The sequence below is a fragment of the Portunus trituberculatus genome, chromosome 25, assembly GCF_017591435.1.
Source record: "Portunus trituberculatus isolate SZX2019 chromosome 25, ASM1759143v1, whole genome shotgun sequence".
Classification (NCBI taxonomy): Eukaryota; Metazoa; Arthropoda; class Malacostraca; order Decapoda; family Portunidae; genus Portunus; species Portunus trituberculatus.
The window spans coordinates 6188731-6201045 of record NC_059279.1 but is presented as its reverse complement, the minus strand read 5'-3'; the positions used below and the strand labels follow the sequence as shown (position 1 = coordinate 6201045).

Here is a 12315-nt window from a genome sequence, read left to right as displayed (position 1 = left end):
GTCAGACTCATTCAGTGCTGTCCTCTGCCTATCAGACAGGACACAGGAGATTGAGATGGAAAGAAACACTGGACGAATATTGAAACTAGCAAATGAAACAGGAGTAACTGAAGATATGAGACAACGAAGCACTTGAAAAATACAGAACAGCTAAGAGAAAGTAATATAAAAGGACAGATCCTCCATGTGTTTCAGTACACGTTGGATAAATTCTCAGGACATGCAGCGGCAGCCGAGCGTGATGAAATGTGTCGGTGTTGACATGGCTGGGAGTGACAGGTGCCCCGGGATGTAACATGCACCACAGGAACCTCCAGGAGAAGCGAGAGGCACGTGTAGGGTTTAAGGGGTCTCACTGCCTCCTCGGGTTCAGGGCTGTTACGCAGGGTTGTGGTCCGTGCTCTAAAGCATTCCACGGTGTATCTCTTCTTGTTCTTCAAGTTGTATTGCAGGATATTCGTGTTTTAAGTGAGCTGTCATTGTGAGTGTGATTATGATAAAGTTTAGTGTATCTGTTTTTCAAGTTGTATTTTATTCGTGTTTTTTTGTAAATTTGCATTATGAGCGTGATTGATATAAGGTATAGTATAAATAAATTTTTGGTGTTTTCACAGCGATTTTTTTTTCTTTCCAGTATGCTTGTGTTAATCATTACCTGTGCTACAAGTTATTCGTGTTTTTAGCTCGCTTTCATTATTCTGGTGATAATCATAGGTTGTAGTGGAATTATCGGTGTTCCCAAGGTTATTTTTATTATGTTGATGACAATCATAGGCTATAGTTTAAATTAACGATGTTTTCAATAGCGTCTCCATTCTGATAGTGATGTTTACATGGTGCAGTACAAGTTACTGGTATTTTCTAGTGATTTAACAAACACTGCATCACCATTGAGAAGAAATACCATGAGAGTCTAAGGAATAATCTCTCTGGCCTTTGAAAAATAATCTGAGAGGCCGGTGTGGTTCATGCATGCGGGCCTGTGTCTGACGCGTGAGTCGATGAAGTGTGTGTGTAACTACCAGTGTGTACAAGAATTGCTTAGGTTGACAGGAATACCTCACTGCAGGGATATGTCACGTGTTTATTCAGATCCCAGTAAATCTTTATATCATTGGATTTTTTCTATTTTCACCGGTAACTTGTGTAAAGATGAAATAATAATAGCAATGGTGACATGAACGACAATGTTAATAATAATAATAATAATAATAATAAAAATGAATAGATGATCTCATCGTATTACGACTACATTTTACTATAAACAGTTTAGTAAGTACCATAGACTTCGTATGCGGACTCTATGTAAACACCTTTGGTAAGAAAAATATTCTCATCCTTTCATAATAGAACAACAGAGGCAGTAGTAGAAAGATCTTTGTAATAGTGGTAATGGTCGTTGTTGTAGTAATTGTTGTTGTCATCGTCAGTATGATTGACCGGCAGTGACCGTGGCAGGGTTCATGGACACTGTCAACACCTCACAGAACAGCACGGTGGCGGCCGCTAACAGTCCCCCGGCAAAGAGCACGAACACGCCCTGTAAAAACACGAAAGGAAAATGTATGATAAGAAAAGCAGTATTAATCGCAAAGAAAAAAAATGACAATACGTACCTGGGAACATTGTACATCACTAGCTGGACCTGAATTGGGCAGTATTGAACTAATAGAATAAACACAGATAGAAAAGTAGATGATTACAATAGAGAAAAAGGTGCAGTAATGGAAGGCACGCACCCAGAGGCCCTTGAGGGAGTAGGGCTCATTGACAGTGACGCGCGTGCTGGCCCGGAGGCAGGCTGTGGCGTTGGGCAGCTCGTCTCCCAGCCACTTGAAGTACAGGTCGTGGGCAACCATCTGTTCCAATCTGCCCGCGGAAAGGTTGAAGAAGAAAGGAGGGGAATCATTTATCCCAGAAAAATTGCCTCATACAGCAATGTTTCTTGTTTAAAGGCGAGGTTATGCAGGTGTCAAAGATCTTGTCGTCGTGACAGAAACAGTGCGGGGACTGATAATCCACTTTCACCAGAACCTAGTCGAAAATAACGTTTTATTGATTCGAATGAACTACTTGAATTGGTATTTTTCCTATGGTATCTTTGTTTGCGATATGGTAATGTAAAAGAAAAAAAAATTTATATCTGATGATTTCTTGACATCAATGACTATATTGCCACTAATGGGCGGAAGCTTAAAAGCGCTTCCCATATATACTCGTGTGTCTACAGGCGCTATAGACCATAAGAAAAATTAATAGATAAGTAAAACAGCATGCTTGCGTGTTTTGTTGACTTGCGTACATTTCGCTGATGACTGGGATGAGCGGCGACCCTTTACGACCGATAAGGCTGAAGATGAGCGGCCAGTACTGCTCTTTGCCGATGTAGAAGTCACACCGACCTTCATGACAACATTCAAACTTAGCACACCTTAACACAATCACCAAGGAACAATAAATAAGCCGACCGGCATCTAAAGAATTTTAAAGTTACAATACCAACATAAGTGAGTCGCAGTATGACATGTACTGCACGTGGGAATGCTTAGAACGCTCACCATACTTCGTAAAATCATCAGAGTAAACCTTCCTGCATGTGGTGTCCTCGACCAGCAGAGCGTGGCTACCCTTGCGCACCTGCTGGTAAGCTGCTTTGTACAGAGCAGAGGAGGCGAGAAAGTGTGCCCGCTCCTGCTGCCTCGTGTCCGCCAGCTCCTTGTACACCCCGCGCTGCACAGTCTGTGTAGGAGTTAATGGGAGCTGTGGGATTTGTAAGTGTTAGAGGAGACACTTGATTTCGAAGTTTATTCAGAAATGTTTTACTCTCATCACGAGTACATTCAAATACCACAAAGATGATTAGAGAGGTTCTCCAATAATGTTTCTCCTGTTGATATGTAGTTATTTTTGTTAATCCATCACTATAGAACTATATATAAAAAAAAATATATATAATAAGTGTAACTTGAACTAGAGCAGTCCAAACACATGAACCTTGATATTTCACGCCAGCTGAACGAAAGTTTCAAGAGATCCTTCACACCCAACACGAATTTGATACCTCACTCCATCTGAACGAAAATATCTTAACCTCTTTAAGGATATGCTGAAACTTCTACCCCCCAACTCCACTACTTTCAAAAGCCATTGATTGAAGTTGCATGGGTTTCTAGAAGTGTTTATATGGTTCTGTTGACAGATTAGTAAGATTTCTACATTACTGAAAGTAATAGTTTTGAGAATGCGGCTTTTCATCACTGCTGTCTTTGAAAAGTCTTTGTCCCATACCTGGCTTCCGCGCATGTCACCGCGCCGCGTGCACCATGCACTCACCACTCACCGACATGTGCTCCACGAGGGCAGTAGCTTTCTCGAACACCAGGTGAAGCTGCTCGTCGGCAATTACCTGCGTCAAATAGTCGTACCTGAGGATGGTTACACTGCGTTTTAAATTCTCCTCCCTGCAAAGTTCATAATGTTATCAGTAAGCAATGAGTGTTTTATTGTACTGCTCATTGACTACTACTGCCGCACTCATCTGACTAGGCATGGCAGTGGTGTGTTACAGGTGGCTTAAGCGTCCCCTTTGAGCTTGTGCGTCACAAGACACCTTTTCCCCACCCACTATTCAATTAGCTCCTCCATCCACCCCACATTTTAAATTACCCATCCTGCCGTATCCACCTCAACCACTTCCCTTGCTCACCTGAGCGTCAGGGTGCACGTAGTCCTCGGGAAGTTGAAATGGTGTCTCCCAAACCCTTGTTTCATCTGACCCGAAACTGCAGGCGTTTACCTATAAGCCACGCGGAAAGTGTTATGTTCATCCTTCACAAAATCACTACCAGTCTCCTTCTCTCTGTGGGAGGATCAAGTCTTCCTCTCTTTTGAAGGAAGACACTACTTCCATCATGCTAGCCTGCATGCGTACACGTTCCCGGATGCTTACTGGTGTGGGACACAACCTCCGCGTCACACACCTCTGCCATCGCGGCTCACGGCTGCCACCCAGGCTGAGGTGAGCAATTGAGGTGGTGATCAGATGGGCAGCGTCCATCAAATCAAGATTATAAAGGCGCGGTGTCATGTGACGCAGACTCAAGAGAAACGCTTAATTTCTTGGAAATGCACAACTGTCATGCAGCCTCGGATGAGCCCACATAGCTGGGCTTGGATAACAGTATTATGCCTAACCGTGTTTAATTACCGTTTTTTTTTATCGTATGCATGAGTTGTGAAGCTAAGACCATAAATCCACTAAGACAACTGTAATAGTCTATTTTATACTCTATTAGATGGGATATAACACAAGTGAATGCATTGCTTCCATTGCACCATCATAGCAATCAAATGGTGTGATTTTTTTTTCTTTCTCAGTCAAGCCGCACCTGACGGGGACTGTTCTCACGGCGAGGAGGGAAGTGAGGCCAGAGCTGTAGGACCTTGCCACCACCAGCGCCGTCACCCACCACGCCCCCGCCGCCACGCGCCATCCCGCCCGCGAACCACTCCACCCACCCACGGCTGCATGAGGGAAGGAGCGAAGGTGAGGGGAAGATTGTGTTTACATCTTCTATAGCAAACACTTCCTCTTATACTATAAGCTTCACTATTATGTGTGATAGTAACATAATTCACCTCTCTCTCTCTCTCTCTCTCTCTCTCTCTCTCTCTCTCTCTCTCTCTCTCCTCTCCTCTCCTCTCCTCTCCTCTCCTCTCCTTTCCTTTCCTTTCCTTTCCTTTCCTTTCCTCTCTCTCCTCTCTCTCTCTCTCTCTCTCTCTCTCTCTCTCTCTCTCTCTCTCTCTCTCTCTCTCTCTCTCTCTCTCTCTCTCTCTCTCTCTCTCTCTCTCTCTCTCTCTCTCTCTCTCTCTCTCTCTCTCTCTCTCTCTCTCTCACGTTGCGAAAGAAGGGCGCCGTACGCTGCCCACCACTGCGACATGAGCTCCGTCAGCACCGCCTTCCTGCTGCCGGGGCCGAGGTAGTGGTGTCTCACGAACCAACGAGAGAAGAACATCACCGTACCGGCTACACCCACACTCGCCACCAGCCCCACCCACACTGGCCACCTGCACACCCACCATACAGGGAGTGGTGAGTGGTGACGCTTCTTGCTGTGGTAGACTAATGTTGCTGGAGAGTAGTTTGTGATGTGCTTGCAGTGAGTGTTGTTTGGCTGGTGGGGGAGGAAATGTTGAATGCTTTGATGGAAATAGTGTATGGTGTAGTTTGTTGTGTGTGTTCAGTTTACTAGTCCTCCTCCTCCTCCTCCTCCGCTTTTTGCTCTTTCTACTACTACTACTACTACTACTACTACTACTACTACTACTACTACTACTACTACTACTACTACTACTACTACTACTACTACTACCTGAAGGGCCGGAGGAAGCCAATGGGGTCGGGCTCTGAGCGGGGGCGGCGGACCAGGATGCGGTAGTAGTCGATGAGGATAGGCGACGTGAAGTCCACTACGCGTGACCGGGAGTAAGTGAGGCCGAAGGGACCCAGGGCGATGTCAGCCTCCTGGTGGTGGTGGTGGTGGTGGTTGTAGGGAAAAAAATATTGGATAAACCGTAGTATACTGTCTGAAATTCTCTGTTTGCTTCTGTATTTCCTGTTCCTATGACTTGAGTTACTGATACAACAACAACAACAACAGCAGCTACTACTACTACTACTACTACTACTACTACTACTACTACTACTACTACTACTACTACTACTACTACTACTACTACTACTACTACTATTATATAGTTTAAGGGTAGGTTAAATCGAATAAAAGAAGGAATCTAAGCCTTGATGGCACTATCATGCCTACTAATTAACTTTGCTAATCTGTCTGGAAGTCTTTGTCTGCTTCTGTATTTCCTGAAACCTATGACTTTAATCCTTTTACGAGGGAAGTTCCAAGACCCTCCTTTCTTTTTGGACTGGCACCTGACTCGGCTTTTTTTTCACTTTTTGTTGCTCTTGGCCAGTGCCACTCTGACAAAAAAAAATTGAGTTACGTTTCTTTTATGCTGATAGAAAATTAGGAAAAATTTAGAAAAAAATGATGGATACGTGCGTCGTGCAATTCAAGAATAGAATAGATCAGATAAACTTTTAAATAAATTTGGTTAAGCTGTTTTTGAATTTGTTGATGTAAATTAATGAAAAACGAAAAAGAGTGATAGATCTGGAAAGTAACTGTTTTACAGCTACAGTCGCCCGTCGGTAACCTTCCCACAGCTGTAAAAATGGTTTGTATGGAGGCGCAGAACAAAACAGAGAAGAGAGAATTTTAGTTTCGTGTTTGCGTACGGAACTGAAATATTGATAACAGCATACCATAGAAATAATGTCTCATAAGCTATAAGTATTAATAAAAGGGATTTTTTTCTTATTAATCCTTGAAAGAGTGAAGTGTACTTGACTCACGTTTCTCTTCACCATCCCGATCATGCCATTCCAGTCCCCGTCAGTGGTCGGGATGCCCCACGCTCCGTCAGGCGGCCTCACCAGCGTGTAGCTAAGGCAGAGGGAGGAGAAAGAAGCGTGTGTACCATTTACAGGGAAAGTTATCTGTGTATATGAGGCCTGTGGTAAATTGTCTTTGTAAATATTTTTTGTTTATTGATTTACTGGATTTCGTGTAATATCACGCAAGTAATGTTGGATGAAATCAAACTATGTATAAATGCAGTTAAAAGACGTATGTAGGAGTCTCAATAGTAAAAAAAAAAAAAAAAATGTGCGTAAAGCAAATTCATTCAGTGTAGTCTGAAAACAATAGGAAAGCCATTATTAAATGCTTTGAACTCCCACCACGACCATTTTCAAAAGCCACAGAGGTGGTTAGACAGATTTTCAAGTGCTTTTCTTTTTAACACTGCAGAAATGTTTGTGATATGTCACTAAAACCATTACAAGTTTTGTGACATCAATTTGAGCTTCCTGAAGGTATTGCAGGTGCGATGTACAAGAGTTTGAGTGTGTGAGCCTAAGACCAGTATTCGAAAACGCTCTGCTCTCACTACGACTATTTTCAAATGCCACAGAGATTATTAACTACTTTCTCGCGACTTTTTCTCCTTTCAGTAATGATAAGAAATTATTAATCTATCACAAACTATAAAAAAGAATCCTTAGAAACACGTGTCACTTCAACTTGAAGCTTTTGAAATAGTGAAAGTGCGACGCTGAGATGTTTCAGAATACAGTATCATCACAGCCCACCACGACTCACCAGTCGAGGCACTCACCTGAAGTTAAGCGCTTGGGCTAGGGCATGGAGCAGATTGGCCATGGGTCCTCGAATAGTGAAATTGCCACCCCCTAGGTCCACGATTGCGATATGTGGTACCCATTCCTCTGCAGCCACTCGCAGCACCGCCCCACCCGCCAACCTGCAGCATATCAACAATGCTTCAGTCTAAACCTGACTGGGCCTTAAAACCTTGGCGTAATCCCCTTATCTTGTCTGTACTGCCAACCATTCGTCTCCAACTGGCCCTCTTACGCTCAATCCCTTCACAGCTAAAGCTCTTCTCATATTTTCATTCCTCTGCAGTATTCCCTACGCTGTCACTCCAACCCATGCACGTATCGTCATTTATAGCAACTGTGTATTTATGTCAGTCATTCTCAGCGCAGGTGATCGTCTTGTACAGGTAACGGGCCTACTTTATAAGCAACAAAGCCAAAGTGTGTTTCAGTCGTCACCTTGCAGTGTCAGTCAGCGGGAGAGGAATGGCCTCACGTTTTTCCATGCGAGAGGCTGATGGCGGCCACGTCTGTGCCAGGGACTCGCTTCCTGGAAAGACTTGCTGTTACTCCTCGGTCATATGCTGAGGAGGAAGTGTTATTTTAAACAAATACTCGTCGAGCCGGAAGGTATCGGTGCACCTCACGTCGGAAAAGGACAAGCGAGTGGGAGGAATATGTTTATTTTCCTTTCAGTCACAGCGGGTTATCGCTGCTTCTGACAGCTTGAGAAGAGGGTCGCTGGGGCTTTGCTGAGTGTGGTGGGTGGGAAGGGTAGCGGGATGCAGTGTAGGTCACGTGGCCAGGTGAAGCCTTTACACATAACGCCTACATACTCAGTCACTGCTGCCGTGGTGCGCGGCGTGTGTACCTGATGTGTTTTTGGCCATTCTGCTCATGTGTGACTGGAAACACGTACGCAAAGGCTGAATTTCAGGTTAACAAATTGCTTAAGATATTGCTATGGTGCACCATGGTATATATGAAAATTAAGAAAGTGCAAGATAGATATGCTTAACTTAGTCCACCTGGGAGGTAGCGGCCGTCGCTCAGAGGAGGCCTGACGGACAGTCCCCCAGACAGCAGGGCAGCCCCTGTCGCCCACCACCACCACCACCACCACCCCACCATGTCCTGTTGAAGAGAATATTGGACAGTGATAATATTGCACGGTGCTACTTTGGTATGTGATCTACGTGTCATAAATCTCCTTTGGTATTTGGTCTACACTTCATCTTGTGGTCTACAACAAGAATGAAAATATTTTTTCTTTTGATTTTCAATAGATAAGGAAAACATTTATTTGTCTTGGTTTTGAAAGACCGTCTGGTCACGGTAGAAAATCTGAAACATGAGTGGGATGTCTGTTGGAGGGTCAAAACTCCTGTCCTTTTCCTTGGCGGCCTCAGTCTTCACTATACGTAGTCATCCACTTGCAGCGCCTCACACTAGGCAAGGGGTCTCCATAAGCAGAGAATCAATGTCTGCCATTCACCAGATAGAGGGAGTCCTAAAGGGGTGATAAGGGCTCCTTCCATACAGTCTGGTGGAGGGTGTGTACGGGTCCCTGGCTTGTGATGGCACCGGGCTGAACAACTCGCCATGAACGAGGCCACGCTGTGCACCATGCACCAGACACTGGCAGGACGAGGGAGTCCGTTAGGGGTGAGAGGACTTCCTTCATGACGGTGGCTGGGGCGTGGTGTGTAGCACGCTGTGCGTCATGCACCAGACACTGGCAGGACGAGGGGATCCTTTAGGGGTGAGAGGGCGCACTTCATGACAGTGGCTGGGGCGTGGTGTGTGGCGGGTCATTGCTCATGGCGACCCGTGTGAGGTGCGGCAAGATTGTATCGTCACTTCCCTCACGCCCACGGGACTGCTGGTGTGAACCCTTGGGGAGGAAGGGTTCATCCTGCTACCTGTGCAGATAAGAACACCAAAATGGCATAAAGGTATCGCCAGGTTATCGTGGAATCGCAGTTATCATGGAAACTCGTATCGTTATCTTGGAAACTCGCATCGTTATCGTGAAATCGCATCGTTGTCGTGGAAATCCGCATCGTTATCTCCGTCGCGCTCATCGTAATCTTAGTTATTTCTTTATTTCTTTATTTATTTTTTATTCATTTTCATTATTTTGGTTTACTGAGTACATAACTCCTACGATAATTTATCCAGCGGTACAAGTCCTCTATGATAAAGTCCAGCAAAGCTCGATACTTTTCTGATATATATTGTGTAATTTCGGAAGATGAAGTAGCTTCATACTTTTCCCCGTAAATGTGAAGCAGTGTTACATTTTTTTTTTTTTTTTTTTAATTTCCACATTTCAATTGAAAGACGCACTGATAACTTTTTCATTGGCGCTGTAATGTAATTGTAATCAGGGTTTGAGAGACCCTGATTGTAATAGTATTCGCAATTCAAGTATTGTCTCTGTTTCACTGCCTCTTTTTTTCATAATTAATGATGTATTTATTATTATTATTATTGTTATCACTATTATCTTCAGTAACTCCATTATGTAAATATATATATATATATATATATATATATATATATATATATATATATATATATATATATATATATATATATATATATATATATATATATATATATATATATATATATATATATATATATATATATATATATATATATATATATATATATATATATATATATATATATATATATATATATATATATATATATATATATATAATACTCTAGGCTATAATGAATTCAGGCATGTAGATCGCATACCAAACTAGAATTGCTCTGGCAGATCACGTTGGCTGTGTAGATCACATACCAAAATAGTACCATATTGCACATTTAGGATCAAGAATCATTGTAGCGATGAAGGGCACTACGAAAACATGTTAAAGAAGCTTATACAAGTCACTCTACAAGATACTCCCGTTCTTACTTGCTCCAGCCAATCACTCGAGGCTCGAGAGTCAGGCGAGGGAAGCAGTGAGGCTCCACCTTGCCGTCCCCAAATCAACCGCTGTGTGCCGCAGCCCCGCCTGCTCCTCTCAGTAAAGTAATCTTGTTGCCCCTCACCACACTCCGCATTATTCATTGTTTCGTGTGTGAAGGTATGGCGCTGTGAACGTTGCCTCTTGCTGCCTTGGAAAAAGAGAGAGAGAGAGAGAGAGAGAGAGAGAGACGTATTACCAGCCTATCATGGTGGTGATTAATAAAGGTTTGATCTAGTTTCGCAAAATGAAGTAGGTAAAATTAAGGGAGTTAAGATTACATTATAATAATTCTTTAACTGAACACACACACACACACACACACACACACACACACACACTTCAAGAGAGCAGGGTTGTGGGTCGGGGGACGGAAGCGGGCAGGGCAGTGGTTCACTCGTACATTGGTGACGTCAGAGGCGAGGCGTCATCTGCTGTTGTCACACCACTCAGATCGCCTCGCCACGCACTGCTCGTGGTCACCTTTGCAACTTATTTAGCCGCGTCCTGCACATACCTTAGGAATGATGAAGGGAGTGACTTACCGAGTCCTGAATGGTGAAAGAGGGATGGGGGGAGGGTTACCGAGTCCTGAATAGTGAAAGAGGGGTGGGGGGGAATTACCGAGTCCCGAATGGTGAGAGGGGTGGGAGGAGGAATGACCTAGTCCTGAATGGTAAATTGGGGGCGATGGGGTGAGGGGAGTTAACGAATCTTGAATGGTGAAGGGGAGGGACGGGGGTGAGGGGAGTTAACGAGTCCTGAATGGTAAAGGGGAGGGAATTGCCGAGTCCTGAATGGTGAAGTGAGGGGGGGAGAGTTACCAAGTCCTGAATGGTGAAGGGGAGGAGAGTTACTGAGTCTTGAATGGTGAAGGGAGGCGTTACCGAATCCTGAATGGTGAAGGGGAAATAAGTTACCGAGTCCTGAATGGTGATATGAGGGAGGGGGGAGTTACTGAGTCCTGAATGGTGAAGGGGAGGGAGTTACAGAATTCGGAATGGTGAAGGGGGAGTTACTGAGTCTTGAATGGTGAGTGAGGGTGGAGTTACTCAGCCCTGAATGGTGAAGTGAGGGAGGGGCATTTACCGAGACCTGATTGGTGAAGAGGGGAGTAGGAAGTTACCGAGTCGTGAATGGTGAAAGGGGAGTAGGAAGTTACTGAGTCATGAATTAATGGGGGGTGTGGGTGGGAATGGTTACAAGTCGTGGCAGTGATTGATGGTTTGTCTTATATTGCACACACTGCTGCCTGAAGACCAGTGTGTAGCTTGCATAGACAGGCTGTTCCTTCAAGACTGTCAATGTATCGCATAGAAAGTTAGGGTGCTAATCCAAAATACGTCTTTACAGGTCATTGGCAGAAAATTAAGTCAAGGGTGAGATTGAGAGAGAGAGAAAAAAAAAATATAAATGATCTGAACTGCTGCGACTCAACTGCTTGAGTCAACCCCGCCAAGGCTTGAGGAACACCATCTCTTATGGACTGCTGTTGCTGCTGCTGGGAAAAGCTTGCTGTGAATGTGTGTCCAGCCGTGTTTGTTGAGGAAAACTCACACGCTCATCATGTAATAATAAATTCAAGGTATTAATTTCTGCTTCATGTAACATGTATTTTATTTATTAGAAAATGTATTATCATAATTATTATTGATTTATCAATTATTATTATTATTATTATTATTATTATTATTATTATTACTGACATCAATTTTTTTTATTGTTACTAATAAATGATACCAATAATAGAAATGAAAATATTATTATTATTATTGTTGTTGGTTATTATTATTGAAATATATATGTATGATATAAATGTCATTAGGAGGACATTCATTGTGCTCATGACTACTTAAGTCAGCAAGCTGCAGGGCATGAAGTCACAGCTGGTGTGCTGCAGACCTGGCACTTCAGTTGTGTAGCTGAGACCTTAACTTTTATCTTTCCCACAGGTTTAAGTGTTCTGAGAAGCTCCATACAAGTGTTGCAAAAGGAAACTAAGCTCCACACTACTGGCTTCCCTATGCTCATCACTTACAACCAAGCCAAGCCCCACACCAAGGCACTTAACTTCCA

At 43.6% G+C, this 12315-nt stretch overlaps 1 protein-coding gene across 5 annotated transcripts; it reads right to left on the bottom strand.

Moving 5' to 3' along the window:
* Positions 1-743: 743 nt before the first annotated feature.
* On the bottom strand, positions 744-10292 carry LOC123508818 (probable glutamate receptor). Of its 5 annotated transcripts, none has more exons than XM_045262741.1 (13): positions 10188-10292; positions 8269-8383; positions 7709-7799; positions 7249-7392; positions 6425-6515; positions 5373-5524; positions 4898-5067; positions 4389-4524; positions 3341-3425; positions 2559-2739; positions 2303-2402; positions 1740-1869; positions 744-1540 (listed from the first exon to the last, which is right to left on the bottom strand). In XM_045262741.1, the coding sequence occupies exons 2-13, from the start codon at positions 8378-8380 to the stop codon at positions 1427-1429; spliced, it is 1506 nt and encodes a 501-aa protein (XP_045118676.1). In that variant the 5' UTR covers positions 8381-8383; positions 10188-10292; the 3' UTR covers positions 744-1426. The 5 variants fall into 5 exon arrangements, with proteins under 5 accessions (XP_045118676.1, XP_045118677.1, XP_045118674.1 ...); XM_045262742.1 differs by having other exon boundaries at positions 8278-8383; XM_045262739.1 differs by lacking the exon at positions 10188-10292 and having other exon boundaries at positions 8269-8854.
* Positions 10293-12315: the final 2023 nt, after the last annotated feature.

Excerpts from the sequence above, each read along its gene's own strand:
- LOC123508818 (XM_045262739.1), bottom strand. The coding sequence starts at position 8,452 with ATGACACGTAGATCACATACCAAAGTAGCACCGTGCAATATTATCACT. Across the intron at positions 5,068-5,372 it reads GGCTTCCTCCGGCCCTTCAG|GTGGCCAGTGTGGGTGGGGC; the intron begins GTAGTAGTAGTA and ends GTGGGTGTGCAG. Across the intron at positions 2,740-3,340 it reads CCCTCGTGGAGCACATGTCG|ACTGTGCAGCGCGGGGTGTA; the intron begins GTGAGTGGTGAG and ends ACTCCTACACAG.